Here is a 24,582-nt window from a genome sequence, read left to right as displayed (position 1 = left end):
GCTTGAGCCTGATGAGGTCTGTTCTAAATGATGCTTTAATAGTGTCATATTTAGTTGTAAGTATTGAAATAAAAGTGTAATTGCTAGATTGTCATAGATGATAGGCTAGGGGAAATCAGTCATGCAGAGAACCTTTACAGTGTTTGGGTGGGGGTGATGCTGCACAAAATTAGCAATCATGCATCCTGTTCGTCTGTATCATTGTTTTCCTTAAATGATGACATTGACATGCTAGATATTATATGGAAACCTGATAGTCTTAACAAGGGGAGCTGTATCAGCTTGAACTCATGAAATTCTGATCCAGCTGTTAAACCTGTGTATATTCTGTAAGTACATTTTAATTGTACTGGTAGTTTTTGTCTGATTGACATCTGTGTTGCTTCACTCTTAACTATCAGATGCTTATTTTTCAGCAAGTCTTACTGCCAAATTATCAAATGCAGGTATGTGGCAAATCAATTAAAAAATAGTTAATTAAAAAAAAATAGTATCCAATTAAAATTATGGTTTCCATATTGAAATTATGTATTTTATTATGCAACGATGATTCAAATTGCATCAACTTTTACAGAAACAGACTGTAGAAAAATTAGAATGCTTGTTTAAAGCAATTGAAAACTTTCCCTAAAACTGTTGAAACTACATATAACAGGGTCACAGTCTGAAATGTATAGTATAGTGACGTATGGCACTGAAATATTTTTAATATGATTCTCCCAGCAAGCCAAAGTAATAATATGGTCACTTGTATGTATGTTTTCATATTTGTAATATTTATCATTCAACCACCATATACAGATATCTCTTGTTAGTCTTGGAGTGATAACTCAGTGGCTGGACTGATCTGACATGCTGCGACTTGGACCAGACTATTCCACAGTGCTTTTTCTACGCTGAATCAAGAAACATTGATCATTGAAATTCCTCTGAGCGTTGCTGGAAGCTCACTGTCAGTGGAGAGAAGAACTGTTACAGGGAAAAGCTGGCGAAGAGCTCCAAATGACAATTATCGTCCACTGTAAAAGAAAACCTGAAGACAAAATGAGCCAAAATGTCACCATTACAGTGTGGAGGCTATGTAAATGGCATTTAAAACATTTTTATGCCGCAAAACACTTTTAAAAAGACTTTGTGGACACAGGGAACAATTTAAACTGCTTTTCCTTTTGTTTCCATCCTTAGCTCTTTTTCATTTTCTTTTTCTGGTTCTGGGGACACTGATTCTGCTCACTTTGCTCATCTTCATCGTCGTGTTCATATGTATTCTCTACAGGACCAAAAAACAAGGTAAGAAACCACAAACGTCATGTTCTATGTTTACTTGGTTATGTGTAGGCTATCTAAAAATGATTTTACACCAAATATTTTAGATGCATAGGTGTTTTATATAACCAACAACAGACAGTGGGCCAATCAAAATACCGTTTTATTACTGCCCAGTGTCTTCAGTAAAGTTTGTTTTCTGTCTTAAGGGTATAGACAAAACCAAAGTGCAAATTCTGGTACTGTTGAAGTGCAGGCAGAGAAAACAGAGGTATGTAATTAATTTCATTGTATTATTTTTGAAATAAGCATTAAAACAACACTGCAGGAAGTCATAAAAATACACATACATATATACTTTGAATGATTTCATGTAACAATATCTGTCAAAATCTGTCAAAATAGAGCTTTTATGGACATAATTTTGCAAAAATACAAATTTGTGATGCTGCATTTCAACAAAAACTTTTTTCTTAACATTTGAACTTTTTTTCCCCACAGATAGTAGAGGATGAGCTATTGTACGCCACAGTGAATCATTCAGGTGCTGGTGAAAAATTTGCTCCTGCAGTGAAGTATGAATCAGGAACTGAATACGCCACAGTGACGTATGAATCAGGAACTGAATACGCCACAGTGGTCATACACTGAATAACCTGCAACACTGGATGAAAAAGTATTTTTGTGGATTTAAATCACCAAATAGGACATTAAAAAAACAGTATGTGCTGGGATTTGACCAAATTTCCCACAACATGATTTTAGTTAAATAAACTTGCATGAAAGAAAATTGCCATTCTGAATGTTTAATACAAATCTGAATGAATCAGCAGTGGAATTGACATGTTTGCTACAACTCTTTCCTGCAGGGAAGTGTATTTTACTTGAAACTCTTCTTCTATTTTTAGCTAGATTGAAACCCCACAAAAATCATACTCCATAGGTTAACATAGGATACAAAAAATATAGTACTTATACCACCGGTTTCACGGTCAAGGCACGTTTATAAAAGCTACTTAAATGCCCTAATTGAACTAAACCCTAATCCTGGCTTAATCTAAGACCCGTCTGTGAAACCAGGCCGTATCATTCAGGAATAGGCTATATGCTGTATTTCAGGAAATCAGCCATATTTCACTGATTTACACATAACAGACACGCATGCTCATACAAACATATTATGTTGATCCTCTATCAGTTAATTTAAGCCTAAACAATTAAAATGTGTGTTACACGCGTGTGTGGAATCATGTCCTCATCGATCGATTGTCTGACTAGCTGTAGTAACTGAAACCGTGCAGTGTTGCCTAGAGTCCAGTAGATGGCGAGACCTGCCCTTAGCAAACCAAGATTGAGCTTCACTGACGAAAAGTACTAGGCCTTAATGTGGAAAAAGCAGTAGACTATGCAGTGGTAAATGCGTTTTGTGAGTATTACTATTAAAACTAAATTATATAAAATAGGTTAAGTTTGTTGTCCGGTAGGTCTGTAATTCATTTTTAAACGCCAAAATGTGAAATGAGTGCATTTTGGCGAGTTTCTTTGTACATTATCACACCTTAATTTAGCTTATAGTAGGTTTATATTTTAAATTATTACGTAACGTTAGACTCTGTAGTAGTAGATTGTGAATTTGACTAAAGACTGAATGAGCATCCAGATTGTGCAGAAAAGAAGCGGTTTGTAGAGTACAGATCACGCTGCACTTTTCAAACTTTGAACACATTAATTCCTTTATGCTTAAAGGTGCACGCAGTATTTTTTAAGTTTTAGACGTAAAGAAATGAATAGTTTAATGACAACTCGTATGAAGATACAAATATAAGTGGCCTCGAAAATAATATTTATTTTACCTGCAGCAGGTGCAGCCATTATAGAGCTGGTAAGTCCCGCCCCTTCCGCTAACCCCGCTGGACCTCTAGGTTGAAAAATCGTCAATGCAAGTGAATGAGAGAAAATAATTATTTTCTAATCCCGTTTGAATTTTGCAATGAATGTGAACATATGTTGTCTGTGAATTTTTTAGATTCTTCAATATTGAACCTTTTCACAATATTCTAATTTTCTGAGATACTGATTTTGGGGTTTTCATTAGTTGTCAGTTATAATCATCAAAATTAAAAGTAATGAACACTTGAAATATATCAGTCTGTGTGTGATAAATGAATATAATATCCAAATTTCACTTTTTGAAAATGTAATTACTGAAATCAACTTTTTGATGATATTTTAATTATATGACCAGCACCTGTATATTAAGGATTAATATGTTGATTTGTATGTTATTTCAACTCAAAAGTGTGTCTTAATCATCTACAATTAACCTAATTACCAGATTTCCAAATATGTGATCCATTTGTATTATACACTCTATAATATGGTAATTTTTTTATCATATACATGTAATGCCAACAATTCATGAGACTATGACTGTAATAACAAAATGTTCCCCCTTCCCGAAGGATATCAGTGGATCATATTGATTAGAGGAATGCAAATCAAGCAGATGAAGGATAATGTACAGCCTTGTGTTATGACAAGCATAAATAAATATGACTGATCCATCTGAGGTCACATGACTCAGCCATCATTCTCAAAGGCAAACGCTTGCGCCTGCATTTCACTTGAGATGGGCTCTGAATTGTAATGCACTGGCTCCTTTTTACGTAACTGTTATTCCGCAATCCCACATTTTGCACAGTATTGTAACATGAACAGAAATAAATAGCACACTGTATCCCACTTGTTCACTATTAACTTGCGATCATTTGTCATTTCTGTATGAATTACAATATACAAGAGAAGAACAACACGTGAGCCCTGGGAGGCATCCAGATTATTCCATAAGGTATTCCCTGACATAAAACGACTGGTATGTACCTCAGTGCATTAAACAAGTGACTGTTCAGCCTATCTCTCTCTTTTTGTTATATACGCACCCTAACATTGTCTTTCTCCCGTTCTATGCAGATGTAAATGGAGCGAGTTACTGCATAAACAACAATGCATGAACCCATTCTCATGGAAAACCACAGTCTGATGAGAGACATGCAGTTTTTATGAGGTAAGTTGTTACAGCTCAAAACCATTTTCATTCTTAGCAATCAGAGGGGAACCTGCCTTCGACTAGAACCAGAAAATGAATCTAACTTAATGCTGTAGTAGGTGGTGCGAGAGGCAAATATACAGTGATTTTTTCCCCTCTACATACTACAGATCTGCACAAAGAAGTCAACAATACCAGCAGACGTGCGGTAAACAGTTGGGAGTATCATGGCTGAGAAAAATGGGAGACGGTGAGTGAGAAAGAGAAACAGAGGGAGAAAAATCGAGCTGCTGCAGTATCCCTACACTGTTGAGCCTTGGACTGCGTGACTGACTGGTGTGTGGCGAGAGAGAGAGGGAGAGAGAAGAAGGGAGGGGGGATGGGAAGGATCTGGCTTGGATGAGGAGCAAGCAGTCAGGCAAGCAGCAGCATCATCTCTTTTGTGGCGTGCTGCTGAGGGAACTGGCCGCCTAGAGCCGTGTAGGGCGCTTACTCCTCGCAGGCGCGCACAGCGCCACCGCCTCTCCCGCACTGGCCGCCGCAGGGACAGCCTCCTTCACAGGCGTAGCACCGCTTGTTGCAGCGGCACCATGGCGCAAGCCGCTAAGCAGCTCCGCAAGAACAAGGACCTACAGGAGCTCGCAGCCCAAGAGCTGCGAGAGAAGGAGGAGGAGAAGAACAAGAAGAGGAACCGATCGAGAGACCGCAGACGCAAGGTAAAAAAAAAACATCCTGCTTGCTCCTTCCTCTTTTTTCCCTAGTGAAGGGAATACGCACACACCTTCACACAGATCACTGAATCATTGTGTTGACCAGTCAGCTAGAACTGGTCGTTCACAGATTATGTTTTAGGAAGATGCTCGTCTGGTGGGGTGGACGAGGGGGGGGGGGGGGGGGTCATGACTGAGATGATTGGTTAAGCAGCCCTTCGGTCCTTAGGGAACATCCTGTTTGATCGATTTAGAACGTCGTTTTTGAAATGATCAAAGCAGACCTGATTGCTTTATTTATTCAGATGCCGCTCCATTGTTTATCGCGTTCCCTCCATCTGTCATCAGCGTATTACACCACCTAGTGAATGCACATATCGATGCCGTAAGCACGAACTTTGGCAGAACGTGAGGGTAATGTCTGCACCTGTCTCTGCCGCCCATTCTCATTACAATTTGTATGAGGGAGTTGAAGTGCATTATGGGAGCTCTGCTGCTTTGAGCCCTCTGGCTGCCTACTTACTTACCTTACCTTCCACAAATGTGCATGCAATGATGTATAGTCGCATGCATGCAGATTTTGGGTTTACACGAGAGCAGGGGTACACGTGACCGAAGATCAGCAGAGACCAGGGTGATGACTCCTCTCCCGTCTGCTCACCAAGGCTCATAAAACCTGTCAGCTTAGCATTTATCAGCGTGCTCGGGTAACTACGCGATCGGGCAGAGATATGTGGCCGGCGGTGGTAAAATGTCAGCGTAGCGCCAATTAACAGAACCGAGATGCTGAGGCGCAAGCAGTGACACTGGGAGCGGGGAAAAAAAGATACCGGAGTCTAAAGATCACTCTGAGAGCTGTCCCTGAGGGTTGGCTGTTTAATCTTCAGTGGGACGTCTGATGAAGCATTTGTCAAGGCTGTCAGTGACCTCTTGAGGTTACAAGGGGTCTGGGAAATTGAAGTCGGGACGTGTTTGATGATACTGTTGCTTTTTTGATTTGATTGAAATAGCGTTGTGTTTAATAAGCTGTTTAGAACTCACTCTTGAGTAGGCTATTTTATTCTTATGCAAGCCTTGAACTTCTTTCATTATCATGTAGACATAATTGTGTTTTGTATTTGGTGATTTAAATCAAAAACTCAAAATGCAGCAGATGTTAATATTTGTTTGCTATGGCCTAATATCGTGTGACTTTACAGTAAAGCTAATGCGTGATGCAAATGTTTGTATTAGCTTTACTAAAAATTGTTCTGGCATAAACCAATGCATATGTGTGCAACTATTGGCACACATGTAAAAACAGAAAGAGGAATATTTAGAATGTTGCTGTTTATTTTACAAATGTTCAGAATTCTATTATTAAAATAATAGAGGAACTAAATAAAACATTACAAGATGTGAGTCAAGCTTTAAGAATAGAATTATACTCTGTCTTGCCATTCAAATTGCGATATCTTCTAACAATTTTGCGATTTAGCGGAAGTAGCGACTGATCTTTTCTTCCGTATTGAAATAAACATCTGAGTGTAACGGATTATTTAAAAAGAAATAAACTTCTGGGCAGGGACTTTGGGTCCTGGGATCGGTTGTTGATTAGATTTTTAGATTTATGTTAGCTTGGTGTTGATTGTGGAAGGGTGGGGTTTAAAGGGACAGTTCACCCAAAAATGAAAATTCTTTCATCATTTACTCACCCTCAAGTTGTTCCAAACCTATATGAATTTATTTCTTCTGCTGAACACAAAATAATTTTTTGAAGAATATGGGTAACCAAACAGTTGCTGGACCTCATTGATTTCCATAGTAGTCAAGTCAGTAGGGACCATGAACTGTTTGGTTGCTGACAGTCTTCAAAATATCTCCTTTTGTGTTCAGCAGAAGAAAAAAACTCTTTAAGGGTTTGGAACAACTTGAAGGTGAGTAAAATGACACAATTTTCATTTTTGGGTGAACTGTCCCTTTAAGTGATCTAAATGGTTGCAGCATATATGACCACAGAGAAGTTTGTCATTTTCACTGGATGTTTGAGTTAAGACATTTTGATTAAACATTACGAGATTAAATGTAAGAAGAAGGGGGAAAAAAGAAACGTATACATACAGGATGAATTTATTCACAATAAAATGTATAACATTCATTTACAAAGTAGATTGGTTTGCTTGTTCACCCTCTAGAAGTCAATGTGGCGCAGTGATTGCTATTAAAAATGTCACTTCATGAATCGTGTCACAAGGATTGCAGACCCCTGCTCTATTTGGTGTCATTGTGCTCCTGAAAACGTTTCAGTTTCGCTGAGGCCTAAAAGTGTTTTGGATGGCTTCGTGGCCTTTTGAGATTTCAGCTGTTGGTGGACAAACAGTTGTGTTGTGATTTTTACACCTCCTTTAGGTGGAGGTCCAGAGAAAAATGATGTCAAGCACCAACAGTGTGATACGCAGAGAAACTGCCTGTGTTTCGAATGGAATATCAGCGCTTACTGCATACTGCACAGTATACTGCAACATTAAACATGCGCTATATTTTTTATACATGACCTTATTACGTGCATGTTTAATTTGGCGAGAGGCGTCCATTTATCCTTATATTTAGATTTAATGTTACATTTTAATTTGAACTTGCTGTTCGTTCATCACACCGGAAATGTACTGTAAGGTCAAGTTAAGTGCATTGCAGGATATAGTATCTAGCTCAGTGTCTGTATACTACACATTTTAGCATATGTATGTACAGTAATGTATACCATGCATGCATTTTGTTTTCTGTAGACAGTATGCATACTGCAGAAAAGTAACAGTAGTAGAGTAGTATGCTACTCTTAACATATCATTTGATAAAGGCAGAAACAGATGGATCAAAAGTCTTATATTAGTTATATTAACTCTTAATGGTCTATAGTGCATAATTTATTAGCTGCATTGTTGCTTGGTATCCTTTTTACTTTTTAAAGATGGTATCTGAAGGAGAGCTGCCGTTAACAACATAGCAGTGCATTTATGTCTCTTAGCTGATCTTGCTTTGTGTATGAGATCTTATGCATCACATTCATATGTCTTACACATGGCCTGGCCCAGATTCACATACAACAGAGAGCATGCATTTTGTCTTGTTACCTAATAGGAAAAGGCAGGAGAAGGTGAAGTCACAAGTATCAGTGAGTACCTTCAGCCACAGGCTATATTTATTCCGTGCCTGAGTCCCTACCAATCTGTCCGTGATCCTGCCAACTTGAAGGGATGCGTTGCCCAGGATTCTGGAAGGTTCAGTTGTGATATATGGGGAGATGCTTTTTTAATGCAATGTTTACACCACTAGAGGCAGCAGACTGGGAGAGAGAGGTGAAATATAGCAGCATAATGTCAGAGATCAGGGTTAGCCAAAGTGCATTATAATTAAGTACCTTCTATGAACATATGACCACATTTACCATTAAAGCCGCACTGCTTATCTTTAATATCTCTATTGCTGATAAAGATTTAAATGTCTCTGGATTCCTACCCAGTCAAGAACAATTGAAATACCATGACTAACACCCATATACCTGTGTGTAATCGAATATTACCAGACTGTTCTTTTTTAGAAGTCAGGATTGAGAAATCCAATTGATTTGGAATTCAAAAGTCAAATTTCTTTGTCCTTGCTACATTTTTGCTTCAGCTGTATTAGAATGTTAATGTTAGGAAAATTTTAGCTGACTTGTACAACAGATTTATACAACTTTTCTTTCATTCAAGCTAATTTACAAATTACACTACCATTTGAGTACAAGTATTGGGTCAATCAGTTTCTTTTTTGTAAAATATATTATTTTTCAAATAAATGTTTTTCTTTTGAATGTTCTATTCATCAAAGAACCCTAAAAAATGAACACAAAACATTATATTAGAATGGTTTTCTAATAAACATGAAAAATATGTTATTATAGGAAAAAGCTCTTTTAAATTCTAATAATATTTCACAATAACACTGTTTTTTTATGGGTTTTTTACTGTAGTTTTGGTTCAAGTAAATGCAGCCATGATAAGAGAATTCATTCAAAGACATTCTAAAAATCTTTTACACAAAAATATCAGAATGATTTCTATTACTATAGACAAATAATGTCACAAATATGTCTCTGTTCAATGATTTCAAACCCAGAAATATAAAAAAAAATGTATCGTTCTCTTTAATCAAGATATCAGTAATGTGCACTGTTAACATTGAGGAAAACATATTGTAGGACCTATGATGCTCTATAGAAAAAATATTCATTTGTATTCTCAAATGATTTGCACTCAAGGCACTCAAATAATTGTATGTCCTTGAAGCTTTTCAATTTTTTTTTTTTTTTGCTGCAGGCATAATTGCTTCGAAATAGACCCCCCTAAAAAATGAAATATTAAAGCTATTTTTTCCATTTAAATTGCAAAACTGTTCAATAATTAGGACTGCTAGATTGTATTTATTCATTTTTCCTCTTTGCATAATGAACTTTGAGATTTGAGATTTTGTCTCAAACTTACAATACTAGTGTCTCCCATAAATGTAAATGCACAAAGTTTGATAAGATTGACTTAAAATCTCAGATTTCGTCTGCATCATTTGCATATAGTTTTTGACTGAATCTACTGTATATTAATTATTGTAGGGACTGCAGTTAATTTCTTGGCTTTACAGGTTTTGCGGAAGTAGGCTAAGTGTACTATTTAACAATTAAAACGACTCAAGCGAAAGAAAATGCCATTTTTCATTCTTTGTATGCTTAGATGCACAGGGATCTAATAGTGAGAAGTGTTGTGATACAGGAATGGTTTGTTATGTTAATCTTACACTGCTTTGTATAATTAGATGAACGAACATGTTTCGCCTCTGATATTTGAACATTTCCGGTTGTTGAAGATTGGCATAATATGTTCATACCTGTCTCCTTTTACTAAATTCATAAGTTTGAAGCAAGATACAGAATTATTTATGAGGGAGGGGGGACCTCTCGGTATTCTTCAGGCCATCAACTTCCTTTAAATTAACCAATAGTTTTTAAAAAAACTGATCCTGAATCAAAACATAACACTCAAAGGAAATAGTGCTGAACTTTATTAGAAAAAAAAGTATTGACTGAATCATAAAAATACATTGTGCTTTTAAATAAAATATATTAACTAAATTAATAATTCAAGTTAATAAAAAATATCCAAACTGAAATCAAAGTAACAATTCAAATAACAAATAAAAATAGATACATCAAAAATGTATCAAAAACACTTTAAAATAACACAACAAAATTTGAACTTGTGTGAAACAGGTGACATTCAACAGGTCCTGTTATGCAATAGATAAAAAGTATATAACATAAGCACCACCATAACAAGAATAGCCATTCACAGTGAGAGATTTAAAAGATTATTTACAAGCCATTACTTTTACAATTAATTGGAACAACAAGTTAATTGCGCTCTCACAAAGTTGAAGTTCCATTACAATCAAATGAATACTGCACAATAAATCTGTTATTTATTTACATTGTGTCTACACTTCATTTGTTATAATGGGAGGATTTGCGAGCGTGCAGAACTCTAACAAAAACTCCAGCGTTTTGAGCGGTTAGTGGATTCTGGCTAACCTTAAACATTTTTGATTGGCCATTGCGTTCCAAAGATCAACAGACATGTCTGTGATTGGCTACATTGCTCAACGCTGCAAAAACACATTGTAAATAGAAACCTTTGAGGCTATTCAGAGCGCAAACACAAATACACACTGGAGCTTTTGACAAATCTGTTTTGCCAATATAATATTATAGTATCAACTGAGGGTGCTCTTGTTGTAATTTGAGGGTTTTTAGCACCCCCATAGAACTGAGTCTGACTAGAACCATTGCGTTGAATTGTATGTATATGTATATGTATATATATATATATATATATATATATATATATAGCTTTTCTTGCTCTCTTTTAGAGAACATTATGATTACCTAGTCAAAATAACAAAATATGTATTGCAGTGAGGATAAATTCTATTTTTTAAATGAAAGCAGATGTGTTCCTGATTTGTTAGTTTCTCTCGGTTGCATGAACATATTTATTGGCGTTTGATACTACATCATACTGACACTCACAGTACAGTACAAGGGGCAACTTTTTTCCTTTTTTCGAACCACTGTCTCTTACATAGACATTGCAGATTCAGTTTGATGATATGCATGAGTAAGTTTTCTTTTTAAAACCTTTGACAGTAAAAGGATTGTTTCTATATATTTGTGTCTGTATATTTTTCTGACACCAGCATCAAGTAGTAGGCACATGACAAACTAATATGAATTACGTGGCCACCATTTCAACTGTTAAACACAAGAACCAATTATATTTCCTGTTTTATTTTTACTTCACTGCATGAAATCTCATTCAGTTCAAACTTCCTCCTTGTTTTTTTTTCCTATTGCATGCATGCTCTTAATTCTTGAGTGATATGTCCCTGAGCTTGCTGGTCCCAGTTCCAGTCATAATGCGCAGAAATATTGACATTCCTTGCACATGTCAGAGCAGCATCCATTAGGCTCAAAGTGCTTTGTCTCACACATTATATTACAGGAGCCCATATAAGCTATGATTATTCAACCCTGATTAAATTGACACAGGTTCTGGATATATGCAATGGCCGCTGGTCTATATAACGCTATAAAATGATCCTCACATATTGTCCCTTATGGACGACATGGATGAAATAGCTTACCAATAATGTCCTTGCAGGGACAACGGAGAAGAATGAGAGCATGAGATATGTTCCCTATACGTGCTGCCTGCTTGCATGCATGCATACTCAGCATCTAGGCTTTGTAGCAGTGTTATCGACTGATGTGGGTGGGGCAATTCTCGTCTGTCTTGCGCTTGAAGATGAAATGACTCAAGCAACTCCTTTACTCCGCTCCTAACCTATTTATCATGCTCAGAGTTCCCCAGCTGCAATTTCCTTCTTGTACTTTATGCAATGCATGTTATTGCTTATTGGATCATTCTGTCATCCAAATGCTGCAAACTTGTATTTTTTGATGCAACAGATGATCTTTGAGGTTTCAAGAGAATTGTGTTGATGATGCTCACGATACGCATCTCGGTATTTAAAGATTAATGTTGAGAGTAATTCACATGTTCTCAGCACCCAGTTGTCCCAGCAATAATTTTATGAGTAATGAATGAAAATGAATTTCAGTAAAAGCAGAAATAGTTTCTTTAGTAGGTTACCCGAATAATTTGCATAATTGACATTTCTATGCTCACAAGCTAATTTTGTTATTGTTTCAGTAACTCTCTGTATCTGTAACAACTGTAATTCTTCTTTAACATTTTCAAAGCGTTTATACTCAACCACCAATCATTTAGGCTTTTCTTGTATTCATTATCAAACATAATCTATGTAGTATGACTACTTAATCGTATCAACTAAATCCTTTTAAAACTTTTCGTATCCATGTTAACTCAAAAGTAATATGCATTCTAAGTTCATATACAGTGCATGACTTAGTACATTGACTTGTACAACAGATTTATACAACTTTTCTTTCATTCAAGCTAATTTACAGTTACACTACCATTTGAGTATTGGGTCAGTCAGTTTCTTTTTGTAAAATATATTATTTTTCAAATAATTGTTTTTCTTTGAATGTTCTATTCATCAAAGAACCCTGAAAAATGAGCACAACACAATATATTAGAATGGTTTTCTAATAAACATGAAAATATGTTAATATAGAAAAAAGCTCTTTTAAATTCTAATAATATTTATTTTATTATTATTTTTTTTACTTTAGTTTTGGTTCAAGTAAATGCAGCCTTGATAAGAGAATTAATTTAAAGACATTCTAAAAAAATCGTATGAACCTCAAATTTTTGAATGGTAGTGTATCTATTAAAGTATGTTAAAAGTATTTTAACATGAAGCAAGTACATGCTTCAGCTTGAACCTTTTTAAAGTGTGCAATTTATACACAGTCACATTTAGGCTTTTCTTGCATTCATGGTCAACTGCAAATCTGTGAAGTTTGAATACTAAATAGGTGTAGTATACAACAAAACCTTAAATCCATTGTAAATACATAGTTGTCATTCTTGATGAATGTAGTATGAACACTAAATATGTTTAGTAGGCTATACATTTTTGATCAGTGTAGTATGTATACAGCTCAATAATATGCAGTACTAAGGTCCTATACATAGATTTATTCATTGATACAGTATGCATACTAAACAGTTATATTTTGAATTTGGTGTGCAGAAATAACAAGCTGAGCCTTGGATATGTAATATTTATGGCAATTGCCTATAATGCTATCTTCAGATTGTGACATCCACAGAGGCCTGGTCCTAATCCACACAAGTTAACAGTTTCTTTTTCACATTCCCAGATTAATGTCATATGTCTTGCAGAATTATACTAATCTCAGTATAGGCCTGTCTTGATATGTTAGATACGACTTGACCTTTCGTTTCTTTGCGGCTCAAATCTTGTCATAAACCGAATGACCTTCCTCTTAGTAGTGACACATTCTCGTTCTCAAAACAGCCCTTTTCAGCAAAATTTCAAGCTGTGGATGTTCAAATGATGTATGCAATCTTGTCACTGAGCTCAGACAGGGTAAACATAATATTACCAACGGCTATTTATGTCCTCGGTAAGATACAATGGCTTAAATTCCCTCCGTCCTCTCTGTTCCATTATCAAAGACTGGAAATGTCTCGTGTGCGTGTGTATATGTCGATAACTGATGTGTATGTATGAGTGTTTGTGTAACTCCATTACCAAAAGCAGCATTCGTGCATGAGTGTGTACATATGAGAGAGGAAGATGCAGAGTAAAAAAAAGAGGATGAAGCTAATCACTAATGGAGGGAAAGTGAAGTTCAAAGAGCCATCTTTTTTCCTTTCTTCCCATCCTCGGTTTAAAATTGAATCAGTGATGAAGTATTTATATGAGCATGGTTTGGCTTTTCCAGTCCAGTGCCTCAGTGGAGCGTGGAGGGAGAGAGAGAAAAGATCTGTAATATTGCCAGTGCTGTTATGCTGTTATGTTCCTGATATGCCTGTGTTTATAGGCCGCAGATATAATAACAAGAGCACAACCTGACAGTAGTAGTTGATTACATGCAATAAGCAGGTCTTGTGGGAAAGATGGAGGGCAGCGTCATGTGTGTCTTGGACTCTGGTGATGATGAATTAGTGTGTTCTGTGTGTTTTCACTTGTGGTGTGATGTTATGAGGCCTTTGTTGGATATTGACTCCTCTTTTTGTATGTTTTACTGTGCGATTAAATGTACTGTGTACAAATGTACTATATCAGCCATATTACTGATATAGTACATTTGTACACAGTACATTTAATCGCACAGTCCAGGTCCAACAAGGAGTTTGCCATTTGAAATGTAATGGTTAGTCTAGTAATGTTTTCTGACTCGTCGCTGCTGATAAGACCAGTTTTCGACAAGAATGAATCCCATGCTGATCCAGACTGGTTTATGCTGGTTAGTGATGGTTTAATATAACCGTGATGTCCACCAGCAAAATTTGAATGACAGTGCTAGTCACAATACTGGTGAAGTTGGTTGACCATGTAAGTCTTGCCTGTTAATCTAATCAGGGTTGAAATACCAGCACCCCACGCTGAAGAATAGCTACCAAAAACACTAAAAGAGAGAGATCTTAGTAAAGCATTGAGAGACAATTTCATGTCTTATGTTTTTAATTTTTTATGGGAGAAAGACAGAAAGAGAGAGAAACGCATAGATAGAGAATGAGATTGTAAGAGGGAAGTTGTGATTTAAAATATAACGTAACTACACAAGAGTGTAGCCAGCGGGTTCTGAAAGTAAAAATCCCATTTGTTTTCTTCATAATGGGTTTTTAACCATAACTCTTGCAGACATATCTAACATGAGCTCTTTTTTTAATTTATATGTGAGAAGTTTAATTTCAGAATTCCTATTGGGGAACTACCATAATTCTTGGATTAAAATGAAAACAAGAACTGCACCAGAAACTCAGTAGTAAACTCCCACTTTGTGAGCATTTGGGAAAATGCAATCGTCAGTAATTATATATATATATATATATATATATATATATATATATATATATATATATATATATATATATATATATATATATATTCAAAATAAATATATATCGAATACAGTTATTTTAAATTATAATGAAAATAGTATATAACTATTACTGTTTACTGTATTATTGATAAAATAAATCCAGCATTGGTGAGCGTCTTACTGACCTCATACTTTTGAACGGTACTGTATATAATTGCAAAAAAAATTATATTACATTTACAATCAATGACTGTAAGTCAATAATTTTATATTGTATCATAATATTTTATTCAATTATGTCTTTCACAATGATTCATGAAAGTTGGAGATTGAGTTTTTTTTACAACTTATAGTATAAAAGATGTAGACCTATGTATATAATCTCTGCCTCACATTTTCAGATACTTTTAGCTTCAAATCAAAGCTTGAATGTTGTTGTTGTGAAAATCCAATGATCCTTCAGTTATTTCTCACCTTAAAGAAACTTGCAGTTACATAATGAACATCAGAAACATAACCTGGTATATCAGTGTTGTTAAGCATTTATTTTGTTTAATCCTGCTGTCAGGGTTGGTAGATCTTCCTCTGAATGACCTTCTGGTGCATCTGCATGTTCCTTTAGTTCTCTTGTTCCCTCCCTCCCAATGGCCTTCCACCCTCCCATCACTCTCCTGACATTGCATCTATTGGAGATTATTGATGCTCCCAGATGACAGTATTATGCAGTGAGACTTACAGAGCTCGTACTTTATGGGCCGTCTCATTTGTCCCATTGGTGTCATCTGGCCGAGAGCTTCATGCACAAGGATTCGGTGCAGAGCTGCAAGCAATTGCACTAGCACCAGACTGCCCCTGTAGTATTTCTTATGGTGTCAAGGCAAACACACACACACACACACACACACACACACACACACACACACACACACACACACACACACACACACACACACACACACACACACACACACACACACACACACACACACACACACACACACACACAAAAACCCAAACACAGTTTTATGCAAACATGGATGCATGCACATGCTTACACAATTCATATTCGCATCTCTGACTCAGCTGTTTTTGGCAGTGAGGGCAGTACAGAGGGTACAGTGGGCCCTTGAAGAAAAACAGGAAGGTTAAAGTGACAAACACAACTCTCAGGTGTTCCAGTACTTCAGAAACCTCCTCACTTCCCTTTCTCGGGTGAGGGAAGGAAACACACTTAGTGCATGAAATGTATAAGGGAATAATCCAGAATCTAAAAATGGACTTAGGAACTAGAAGTTTATTGTCGAGATGATGCCTTTTCATTGGTTTCTGTGTCTGGATTTGGATTAGCTGGTTTGTGTTTTTCTAGCAGGGCGTCTGGTCTGTTTGGAAGTGCGTTTCTGCCATTATAAATAAATAAAAAGATTTAATTGTGACTATTTCTCATAATTGCAACTTTATATCTCACAATTGCAAATTTATATCTCATAATTTTTTACTTTTTTCATCATTGTGGCTTCATACTGCATTTCACGAAAATCTTGCAGGGAGCAGGCGGTTTCACCTTTGCGGCGGGTGGGGGTCGGCGGTCAAAAAACAGCGCGGGTCCCGGGATTTGGCTTGTGGAGTTCAACAAATGGAAGTTGAGAAGAAAATGAAAGAAATTTTTGCACGATGATATATTGCATTTTAAACAATTAACTGCAAAGTCATTGGGTATATCTGCAAGAGAGCGACTCGAGACAACACTCATTGACAGAATATTTTTTGTTAGGTTGGTAATGTATTTGCAGTTGGTGTGTTTCTCTTGGCGAGACTCAAATAATTTTTATGTAATAAATCAATCAATCGCACTATCGCATAGAGAAAAAGACTGTACTCTTTTGCCAAGATAACAGTTTTATCTGAGTTTTCTCCTATAATGCTTGATGAGTTTGGAGAACTCCTGACAAGAGCCAGAGACCATTCCTCCATACAGAATCTCTCCAGATCCTTCCGATTCCCAGCTCCATGATGGTGCTTCTTGATCCCAGCTCCATGATGGTGATGGTCCTGATGAAAGGTCCAACCACGGCCCATTATAAGATTTCTAGAAGTGTTCGTTTCATGATTCCATGTATCTTACAAGATGTCCTGGACCTCCAGCAAAACAATAGGCCCACAACATTAAAGATTCAGCCATATATTTAACCGTGGGCATGGGGTACTTTATTATCCCTGTTTGCACCTAACCCATCTGGTGGGTTTGCTGCCAAAAAGCTATTTTTTTAGTTTCATCTGACCATAGAACCCAGTCTCGTTTGAAGTTCCAGTCGTGTCTGACAACTGAATATGCTGGAGTTTGTATTTGGATGAGTGAGGATGAATTATCTTGAAACCCTCCCAAACAACATGTGGTGATTTAGGGGTTGTTTGATCAAATTATTTTAGGCTTTCTGACCCCAAGACTTAACTAATCTCTGCAATTCTCCATCTGTGATCCTGAAACTCCCCTCCTTACCGTGCATTAGGACGATATAGACACATGTCCTCTTCCAGGCAGATTCGTAACATCTTTAGTTGATTGGATTCCCTAATGGTGGAAATGGAAATTTTCAATGCTTTAGATATTTTCTTACAGCCACTTTCTATTTTGTGAAGCTCAACAATCTTTTGCTGCACAGCAGAGCTATATTCTTTGGTTTTACTCATTGTGATGAATGATTAAGGGAATTTGGCCTTTGTGTTTCCTCATATTTATACTCCTTCAGACCAAGAAGTCATGGCTGAACAATTTCATGTTCCTAGTCACCCTGGTGTGCTAATTCTTAAAAAAAAAATTTTTATGGGAATATACTGTACTTATATTTTATATAGTATATTTTAATATACTGTAGATATATTTTAAATTCGAGGGGTGCCAATAATTGTGACCAACATGTTTTGGAGAAAAATATTTTATTTCATAATGTGATTTCCCCCCCACTTTTAATTCTTTTACTTCAATGAAATGTTAATTTTGAATTTTCTTAATGAGAGACCCCCATAAAAACGACTTCCTTCCATTAATTCACAGACAAACCTTTGATCAGGCATATTCCCAATCCCAGGACATTGTGTGTATTGTTACTGTTTTATGCATGCTTCGTGATTGATATAAAATTATCCTTTCTTAGTATCACAAAAATTGGGTTATGCCACATTGTGGCGAGCAGGACGAGGCCGAGGGCCGTGAGAGAGTGGCACGAGGCTGGTGGTGTGATCACTGATGAGCGCCACCTGCGCAACGCACTGGTCTCGTATCTCTGACCGCAGGACCTCCCCACCTGCGGGGCCTCAAAGTTACAACAAGCCATGTTGCAACTTTCTACCTGGGAGAGAGAAAAGCCATCAAGACTTTTTATCCAAGACTGGATCCGGATGCCAGTTTAACGGCTAAGGCATCGCAAGTATTGTTCATTTAACTAACTTATCAGAGGTTTAGTATAAGATGTAGACCCAGGGCTTGACATTAACATCCGCCAAATGTAGGTAGATTTCAGTAGTGGCGTGTAACGCAGTCATTCCTACTAGCCACTTTGGTGGGTTAAATTTTATATTAAATATATATTATTCAGTTGTAGTCTTTTTTTTGGTACATTTTTTAAAAATAAAGTAGCTTTTTGGCAGGAAACCCACCAGATGGGTTAGGTGCAAACAGGGATAAAAAAGTACCCCATGCCCACGGTTAAATATATGGCTAAATCTTTAATGTTGTGGGCCTATTTTTTTGCTGGAGGTCCAGGACATCTTGTTTCATTCTTGTTTTGTAGTATTTTTTAGTTTTTTTTAAAAGGCATCTGAAATAATAAACTAAGTGCAATGTAGTGTTGTCAAAAATATAGATTTTCGATACATAATGATACTGAAATATCGGAAACACTTCCAATACAAATTTTCCGCAGAATAGATACACGATACCAGATGCACTTTCCTGATCTCTCATCTCTCCGACAGCGAGTTTACCCACAAACCCGCCTCCCCTTACTCACTCCTTTCATTTGCTCCGGATGAACATTGTTGGTGTTACAGGGCTAGAATTTTGTCGTGGGATTGCGCGTTTTGCACATAATTTTACTCATTCCAGCAGATTTCGTACTCGCACCCAAAGTGTGAGCACATAAAGCCATCTCTCAACACTAAATCGAGTTCTTTTTCACTGCTTATAGAGCTTAAACAGTCAAATACACAGTTACACACAAAATAATATCAGAACAAAATAAAGTTTTCCCCCATGGTATCAATGTCAAAATTGCCAGTGAAAATGCTGAGTGGCTTGTAACTTTGGAAAACCACTAGCCACAGTGTCTGATGAGCAAACAAGTTAATGTCAAACCCTGTTGCCAAGCTGCTTTAAATTAAGAAACTGATGGTTTTTATTCAGTTGGTTAACTGACTCTTATGTTTCCATAGCTTCATTCTGTTTCGTTTTCATTCAGTTATGTGTTCATGATTTAGTTAAATAAAACTTTTGTGCACATTCACGTGAGTGTTGTTTTTTTGGTCACTGCTTGCAAAAAAAGTCCCTTTAACAATGCAATCACAGCTACATGCTGCATAACAGTACCACAGTAGTATTGTACCCTGTTAGAAAGAGTTATTTTTCTGTGGGCACGAAAATAACCTTTCTGAGAGTTTCAGAATCTGCAAGCAATCACTTTATTACCGCATTAGGCTAAGCCTCTGCTGATCCTGCAGCCAATGAGATTGCTTGCTCTACATTGAAATATTCTGGTTCAGAGTTTGCTGTATGCTAGTCCAACATCAGGGTTACTCTGAAACCCTCCACCTTCCCCAGCTCCACCTGCCTAGATCTGCTATGGGATTTATATATGCCTATTATGTGCATCAGCAGCAGTGTGTCTATGTATCTATTAGTCCATGCTCAGCAGCAGCAGCAGCAGCAGCATAGCAGATCTAGTCCGCCAATACCAAATACATAAATATTGTCATATTCAATAACATGTTAAAACTATTTTGAGAGATAGATTTTTTTTTCTCCTAATTGTGATTTTGTCTTATAATCACATTTATTTCTTATAATTGCGACTTTTTATCTTATATTATTGCGACTTTTATATTTTTCTGGAATTGTGACATTACATATACATTTCTGAATTGTTACTTACATATATAATTATAGTTTATATTTTATCCCTCATAATTTTGACTTTATATATATATATGGAATATTCCATAATTATAACTTTATATCTCACTATTGATTCTTTATATATCACACTTTCCACTTTATTTCTCATAAAATTTGGCTTTATATTTCACATTTTATACTTGCAACTTCATTTTTGTGATTTTATATCTTACAATTTCATCTTTATTTCTCATATATATCGCAGTATAAACTTTATCTCACAATTATCTGGTTTATTTTTTTATGTTGAGGTGGAAACAGGGTTCCATAGGCCTGATAATTAACATGTAACCTTTTTATTTTTCATACACATTATGTATTTTGAATGTACTGTAAATTAGGAATAAACTCTCCTTAAAAAGGACCAGTGCAGATCATTATGAACGTCTAGACTTGTTTGGTGGCTAGTGCTGGTTCAGCTGGTGGACTCATATAACCATGGGGTACTCCAGCAAACATTTGCTGGTAAAGTTAATTGTGATTCTGGTAAAAGTAGTTAAGCAAGGAAGTCTTGCTGTTTAAGCAACTTGGAGGGGGAAACCAGCACCATCTAAAACTGAAGCAAATGTGTTCTTTCTAGCTTTAGGGAGTCACTGTACACTTGCTATTATTGCCAATTGTTTTTCAGATACCATTCCAGCATTCATGACAACTATGTGGTTTTTATGTGGATCCATTCCTTAGTGGATCATTTCAGCTTAGTCTCTCACTAAACTCTTATCTGTCAGAGCTCTCATTCCCATGCAAGAATGTGGCTGGCACAGTAGGCCTGGGGTGTTTGGCAGTTGTTGTGAGTCCTGTTGTAGGATAATGATTGTGTATCTGGCTCAGGTCTCACTCAGTATTCCTCTCATGACTCACCCAGAGCTTCTTCGCTGATCCGATGGACTTTTCAGTGAGCTCCCTGCCTTCTGAGAGCCACTAATTCCCTCAAATTTTCTTTCATATTAAACTTATGCTTTTATCTAATTTAGCCCTTGACCATGGTAGCCTGTGGGGAAGTCTCCTCACGAAAAGAGAGTGTAATGAAGGAAAATAGAGTAACCAGAGGGGGTGACTCATTCCAGCGCTTGGGCCTGAAGGAGTGAGATATTGCAGAGGATGTTTATATGGTGCTGATATTGTGTCTGGGTCAGATTATGACCATTCCAGCTAATGTGACATGGCTTGTTAATTCTAAAGATTGTCTAATTGCTTATATAGTGGCATCCAGAAGTCTGAGATCACAAGTACATTTTTTGTGAAAAAATGCTTTAAAATAAAAATTCATCACAGATTATATGATTAGCATATTTACTTAAAATTGAAATCAACTATTGTGTAACACCTTATGATGATGTTCTCCAGCACAATTTGAGACGATCCAAAGAGCATCTTGAGTTTCAGTGGAAAGAGTTTGACCTTTTGTACAAGTGGTCACATGATCAATGTCACAAATATGCTAAATGGTTAATGACCTTTAAAAAGTTAAATATTATACTATAATGTTTCTTTTGTTTTAAAATGGTCAAAATCCTAAAACTTATATTTGTAATTAATATCCAGGTTTAAATTTTTTTTGGATCCCAAAATATTTTAAAGTGTTAAATAACCCAATATATAATATTTACACTAAAATATACTCTGCATGTCTGCATTGTTGCTTAATTATTTTTATATAATCTTTTCAGTCATCAAAGACATTTATGATCTGTTGCTAATTTTGGTTTCTCAACGAACCGATTCACTGAAAATGAACAAATTCTAAATACTGTTATGCATCTGAGCCATAGTTTTTGCTGTGTAAACATTAAAATATGTAATTTAAACATGCACAAGCATGATTCAGAGTGTGAATGTGGCATTTGTGTGACCTGTGTTGCTCTGTGTGACTGTGACCTCTGACTGGAGTGACACGATCCCCTGCAAGCAGCATCCGAATCCCACTGAGGTTTTAGTGGTGACCCGCTGGCATTACCTCATATACAGACAGTGGGCGATCCTGTGTTTCTCCACTAATCCCGTCCTTTCATCTCTCACATAGTACCGTGCCGAACACTTGACAACTGCATCATGGCTTTTGAATCAAACTGAGTCAGATCACTGCTCTTAATTTGAGTTTTTGACTTCTGGGCGATGGGAAATTGTGTTATTTAAACTAAAGGTGAAGTGTGTAGCGGTAAAATACTAGGAAAGTATAAATAAGCCACACACGCACACTCTGTCCCCATCCATCAGGCCGAGCTGCACCTTCATCTAGTGCTGCTTGCTCATTTCTGAAGGCACTAACACGGCTATCATTCTCCAAGCAGAGGCTGAGAGGACCATGCAATAAAAATACATGGACAGACTTGAAAATCTGCTGGTCATTAGGTATGTGTTGTATGCTGGGACTAGTATGGGATACTGGTTTGCTGGTCACCAGCATGGTAAGCCCTATACCAGCTCTAACTAGCATAGACCAGACTGGACCAACAAGGATATTTTGTGTTTTTCACACTTGACACACTTGACACCCAGCAAATGTTTTGTTTCGGATGTCAGTGTGGTTACAGGGCTGTGCACCACACATGATTCCAATTTGACTCCTGAATTTGCATTGAATTTGAATTGTAGCCAACAGGATGCAGTATTGCAGTTTAAATGTAAGCATGTAGAATTACAATAAATTGAATTTCAAAGAAATTCATATACACCATTCAACATTTTTTGGATTATGCTAGTCTTTTAAACAGGTCTTCTCACACTTCTGATCTCTGTAGTGTGTGTAGGTGGCGTGGCTTCTTTGTAGTGAAATGATCCAGTACAAGCTAGCTTCTCTTTGTATGTGTGGGTATGTGTGAGTGTAAAGTCTACATTTCTACATTCTGTTGGGAAAACAGTCATGCCGTGTGAGACATATGTCATACACTCACTCTGCATGCTGACAGAGGGACTAGGAATGATGCAAGCACATTTCTGTGTTTGTGCTTGTGTTGTGTGAGAGCCTCTGCTCTTGATAATAACGCATGGTTGCATTTATGGTTGCTGTGACAGTTTATCTGAAACAATTAACTGGAACATTTGTGCTTTCTAGTTGTGTTTGTTTGTGTGTGGTGTGGGGTGGGGGGTGGTGCAATTGCTTACGTGTGTGACAGTTTAATAGCTCCTACAGTCCTGATTCATGACAGGGCACATTTGAGAGTCAGTCATTCAATGTCAAGACAGAACAGGACAGTGTCCACAAATTTTCCTCTTCTCTCCAACACATATTATGACTCATACTAGAAGTGGATTCCGCAATTTCAGCACATTCTTACTGGTTTAACTAATATTCCTTGCAACACCCTATGCGTTGAAACATATCATTAGTATTTGAAATATATCATATTTCTTAGGTAATGTAGGCTATAGCTGGTGCACTGTGGCTGCAGGTTTATGAATTGGCAGGGAAACAACATCAAGACACTCGATGTGTAAAGAATCATTTATAGCAATCATATACTTTTATAGCAATTTTTCCCCCGAAGAGCACTAATAAAGGTAGTAAACTTTTTTTTCATGGCCATTTCCCCCTGTCTCCTTCCCTTAGATATCCTTCCCTACCTACTGTACCTTTAAGACTTTGTATGTAATATTTAAATGACCTCTTTTATGATTGGCTATCCTAAGTGCAGAAGTATAAATCAATGGCAGTCTAAAACACTAGAAGCAGATCTAGTCAGCCTGTACACATTGATGTTTTATTGATGTTTCACATAAACAAAATTAGTCTTTACTCTCCTTATCTGTAAACCAGTAAAGATTTTTTTATGCAAAATAATATGGGACATTTTCTCAAAGAATGTGTATTGAATTACATTTATTACATTTGTGTTAAATAGTTTTTTTCTTCTTTGTCTTCTACTTTTAAGCATAAATTTGACTGTATTTAGTGAGGTATTTTATGGATTTATCATAAATCTAATTTTAAAAGAAATTGTTTAAATATTATTTTAATTATTTTAATTTATTTAAAAACCAAATTTGTAATTTTCAATAAATGATTTTATCAAATAAATATAATATTTAATGAAGCAAGATAAAAATAACTTTTTAACAAAAAGAAAAAAAATGTATGCTATTATTCAAGTTGGCCTATGTTGTCAATGAATGTCCCAGTATTCAACATAGAGGATCATAAATAGTCACCTGTAAAAAAAAAAAACGGAAGCCAGTTAAATTGTAAAACAATGTCATACATGGCAATATGATGGATTTTTGTGATGAGATGCTTTATTCGTTCCTCCATTATTTATGCGCCAGTGTGTGGCACATCCCAACCCATACGCTCACACACTCATTCTTTCCCCTCACCATAAAC

The 24,582-nt window shown here is 36.5% G+C and overlaps 2 protein-coding genes across 8 annotated transcripts in view; both read left to right on the top strand.

Annotated features, from left to right (window-relative positions):
- Positions 1–190: 190 nt before the first annotated feature.
- Positions 191–2,056, top strand: LOC143740877 (uncharacterized). The gene is made up of 5 exons (XM_077232995.1): positions 191–329; positions 802–1,081; positions 1,186–1,290; positions 1,476–1,537; positions 1,768–2,056. Exons 2-5 carry the CDS (start codon positions 1,003–1,005, stop codon positions 1,915–1,917), a joined length of 396 nt encoding a protein of 131 aa, XP_077089110.1. The 5' UTR covers positions 191–329; positions 802–1,002; the 3' UTR covers positions 1,918–2,056.
- Positions 2,057–4,652: 2,596 nt separating this feature from the next.
- ank1b (ankyrin 1, erythrocytic b) overlaps positions 4,653–24,582 on the top strand; it is a 73,090-nt gene continuing 53,160 nt past the window's right edge. For 6 of the 7 annotated variants that reach the window (XM_077232981.1, XM_077232980.1, XM_077232975.1 and 3 more), the window contains exon 1: positions 4,772–5,028. In XM_077232981.1, the coding sequence (XP_077089096.1) occupies positions 4,903–5,028 (126 nt within the window). In that variant the 5' untranslated portion in view covers positions 4,772–4,902. Of the gene's footprint in view, positions 5,029–24,582 lie in introns of all 7 variants that reach the window. The other variant, XM_077232977.1, reaches the window with a different exon arrangement.

The sequence above is a fragment of the Siphateles boraxobius genome, unplaced genomic scaffold (assembly GCF_051911475.1).
Source record: "Siphateles boraxobius isolate OS27281-9 unplaced genomic scaffold, OSU_SipBor_1 18, whole genome shotgun sequence".
NCBI lineage: Eukaryota > Metazoa > Chordata > Actinopteri > Cypriniformes > Leuciscidae > Siphateles > Siphateles boraxobius.
The sequence above is the reverse complement of the archived record's forward strand: the minus strand, read 5'-3'. Positions and strand labels throughout refer to the sequence as shown.

What these genes read in the sequence shown, in the direction of transcription:
- LOC143740877 (XM_077232995.1), top strand. Translation starts at nt 1,003, where the DNA reads ATGACAATTATCGTCCACTGTAAAAGAAAACCTGAAGACAAAATGAGC. An exon ending in CTACAGGACCAAAAAACAAG is followed by an intron (nt 1,291 to 1,475) that starts GTAAGAAACCAC and finishes TTCTGTCTTAAG; the next exon opens with GGTATAGACAAAACCAAAGT. An exon ending in TGCAGGCAGAGAAAACAGAG is followed by an intron (nt 1,538 to 1,767) that starts GTATGTAATTAA and finishes TTTTCCCCACAG; the next exon opens with ATAGTAGAGGATGAGCTATT.